Consider the following 2,964-nt stretch of genomic DNA (forward strand, 5'->3'; position numbering starts at 1 on the left):
TCAGCCAGGCCGGATGGAGACTGCCAAGCTCTAATGGCATTTTTTTCGAGGGAAAAAGGAGGAGGCTCGCCCCAGTTACTTCTTCTATAAAAGCAGGGGGCTGGAGAGTAGTGGCTGTCTGAGCAGACACTATTCTCTACAAATCCTGTGTAATCCCCATTTTACAGCTGATGCCCCGGAGGCTCAGAAAAGTTAGGTAACTTGCCTAAAGTCACACAGCAGAGATGTGACTCAAACTCAGGACCCCAAGGCTTCAGTCTGTGCTGCTGGAGCAGAAACTCTCAGTTCTGATAGGATTCTCCTCACTACCCCTCCCCCGGCGGGAGCAAGAAGGGTGTTGGGAACGGGTGCTTCAAGCTACCTTGACTTCCAAGCGGCCGATGGTCCTCCGGAGTTTATTTACATGGACTATCTTTTTCTGTTTCACTTCCTTCCTGCAGCACGGACAGGTCTTTTGTCTGGGAGGCATGAGTGAGGGGAGTGTTGGGAGTGAGAAGGGACTGAGTGGCAGCCACCTGCCTTCCCAGGAGCTCCCTTCTCAAGCTGGAAGTTCATCGGGAGCTCCGCTCTGAGGCTGGGGCCACGAGCTGCAGATACCGCAGGGTGCAGGGACCCACGTATTTTTGCGTTCTAGGGGATTCGGCAGCTGACTCCGGCCATTGCTTGGCAGACCTTTGTCTCTGTTCCAGGCCCCGGCCTTGCCCCTGCCCTCCCACCCTCTTGGGTGCCCACAAGCACCTGGCTAGCCACCGGAGGATGCATTTCTTGCAGAAGATGTGGCTGCACGGCAACCTCACTGGCCTCTTGAGAACCCCGTGGCATACGGAGCACAGCAAGGTGCAGTCAGGAGGGCTGGTGAAGAGGTTGAGGTCATATCCGCCACTCTGCAAGGGCCAGGCCAAAATCAGGGCCTGGCTGGGACCGGGATCTGATTGCATACCCAAAGGGAAACCCCAGGATGGGGAAATGAGGTATGAGAGCCCCCAAGGGGAGCGCTGGGTCAGCATCCATTCTGAGGGGGCAGCGTGAGGGTCCAGACGACTACCAGTCCCTAGCTGGAGCTGACCTTGGCCCCGAGTTACACCTGACCAGAGCCCTCGGGGATGTTGGTTTTCTGGTCTCTTTGGGGAGCACTGTTCACACTAAGAAACAGGGTCCAGTTCTGGACAGCTCTGGAGTTAGGAATAAACTTAAGGGCCAGAGGCAAGAAGGTCCCATGCTCACCATGATCTGTGTCTGGACGGCAGCTCCACTGACCTCCAGGGCTCAGGAGCCTCCATTTCACAGCAGGAGTGGGCTGACATCACAGTGGCATTGTCCAGCTAAGCCAATCACAGCCTTGGCCCGGGGTCCACCAGTAGGCACCCTGTGCCATCTAGCACCTGTTCACAGGTGGGAAAGCTGGCAGTGTGGACCTGGGTCAGGTCCCCGGAGCCTCTGCCTTGGGAGCGGCTGACAGCTGATCCCCAGGCAGCACTAGGCCAGGAACCAAACTAACTTCTGGGGGCTGTTTTCCCAAAGTTGAGGCTTCAGCAGGAATGTAATAGTGCTGCTCAGGCCAGATGTCCAAGAGCTCAGGACTTTTGCCGTTGACCCGCCAGCAGTTCTCTTAGGATCTAAGACCGCTAGCTCCAGAGTACAGATCAGGGAAGTGATGACCAGATTCCCATGTAACCTGCAGTACCACAGTAAAGGGCGGGNGAGAATGTTCCGGAACAGGGAGGCTCTGAGGGTTTGGGCAGGCCTAGGCTAGGAGGAAAGACATGGGGAAACGAATCGCAACTTGGGAAGCCTGCATGTTCCCACGCCTGAGCCACATTACCAGTGTCTGCAGGTACACTGCCAGCGTTGAGCTCACGGAATCCTAGAGGCCCTGGCCCCTACTGAGAGCCACAGGGGGCCACGCAGCCCGTGCGCTGAGAATCTGAACGCTCTCATGCTGTTAACCATAAAAATAAAGGTCAGTTATTGTCCTAGAAGAGGGGGGGTTCTTCAGGAATAACAGAATTGCAATTTGAGACACACAAGGTATACCAAAGCCATAAACAAACACAACAAATAAAGGAAAAGAACTTTATTTTGAGAAAAAAAAGAAAGCTAAGAGGGATTTTTTTTTTTTTTAACCAAAATCCACTGGACAAAATGAGGAGTCCAGGGTGATGATGGTTTCTCACAGGCTGAGTCGCAGGAGTGATCATCCACGCAGCTTTCCCGGATCCAGAAAGGGTCTGTAGGGTACGAGCAGCACGGCTCCCCCTTCTAGGCAAACACCCCCCCCCCGAAAACGTATTTTAACCCTGTTTCCCTTTATTCTCTTACTTGCCGGTCGTTTGCTGGCCCAGCCCAGCTCACCGCCAAGCTCACAGGTGTTTACGGCTCCTGGGGAAGGAATGGGGTGTGGAGCGGCACACCAGGGGTTCCCACAGTGGCTCTGCCACTTACAGCATGACACTCAGGAGCCACTGCCAACCTCCGAGAGCCACGCGGTACCCCTCTGTGGCATCCAACGCGGAGCTGGACTGGCCGCGAAGAGGAGACGCCCCGGAGCGTCTCCCCTCCACAGCACACCTTGGTCGCTGCGTCCACAGATGCGCCTCCCAGGCTAATGGCTGGGGGGCCGAGGGCAGTCACGCGCGGCCGCCCCAGACCACCAGCTTCGTTGAGTGCTGACAGCAGAGCTTTCCCCCCCGTGTCCTAGCGGCTTGAGCTCCGAGGTCGGGGCGCCGGCGACCTGTAGGCAAAGCACCGAGTGAGAGACGAGAGGCCGGAGCACGCGCACAGGGGCGCGGCTGGGCGCCGGGGTGGCGGCGCGTGTCGGGGCCTGGGTTTCACCTGCCCACACCTGGGAGTGGGCGGCGAGCTGAGGCCCCCGGTGGCTCTGGGCGCCGAATCTCACCCGCGGCCACGACCGAGGCCGCAGGTGATTTTCAACCAACGCCGTCCCCCCCCAGCTCCCACCCCGGC

At 57.6% G+C, this 2,964-nt stretch overlaps 1 protein-coding gene and 1 non-coding gene across 2 annotated transcripts in view; both read right to left on the reverse strand.

Annotated features, from left to right (window-relative positions):
- The window catches only part of RNF151 (ring finger protein 151), a 2,208-nt gene extending 533 nt beyond the window's left edge, over nucleotides 1–1,675 (reverse strand). Inside the window, 3 exon segments of the mRNA XM_077762647.1 lie at nucleotides 362–458; nucleotides 739–884; nucleotides 1,225–1,675. Coding sequence (XP_077618773.1) covers nucleotides 362–458; nucleotides 739–884; nucleotides 1,225–1,227 — 246 coding nt within the window. The 5' untranslated portion in view covers nucleotides 1,228–1,675.
- Nucleotides 1,676–2,809: 1,134 nt separating this feature from the next.
- Nucleotides 2,810–2,936, reverse strand: LOC144230488 (small nucleolar RNA ACA64). The gene has a single exon (XR_013334775.1). It is a non-coding gene; the product is annotated as a small nucleolar RNA ACA64 (small nucleolar RNA).
- Between the last annotated feature and the right edge of the window lie 28 nt (nucleotides 2,937–2,964).

The sequence above is a fragment of the Crocuta crocuta genome, unplaced genomic scaffold (genome assembly GCF_008692635.1).
Source record: "Crocuta crocuta isolate KB4526 unplaced genomic scaffold, BGI_CrCroc_1.0 scaffold234, whole genome shotgun sequence".
In the NCBI taxonomy this organism is placed as follows: Eukaryota; Metazoa; Chordata; class Mammalia; order Carnivora; family Hyaenidae; genus Crocuta; species Crocuta crocuta.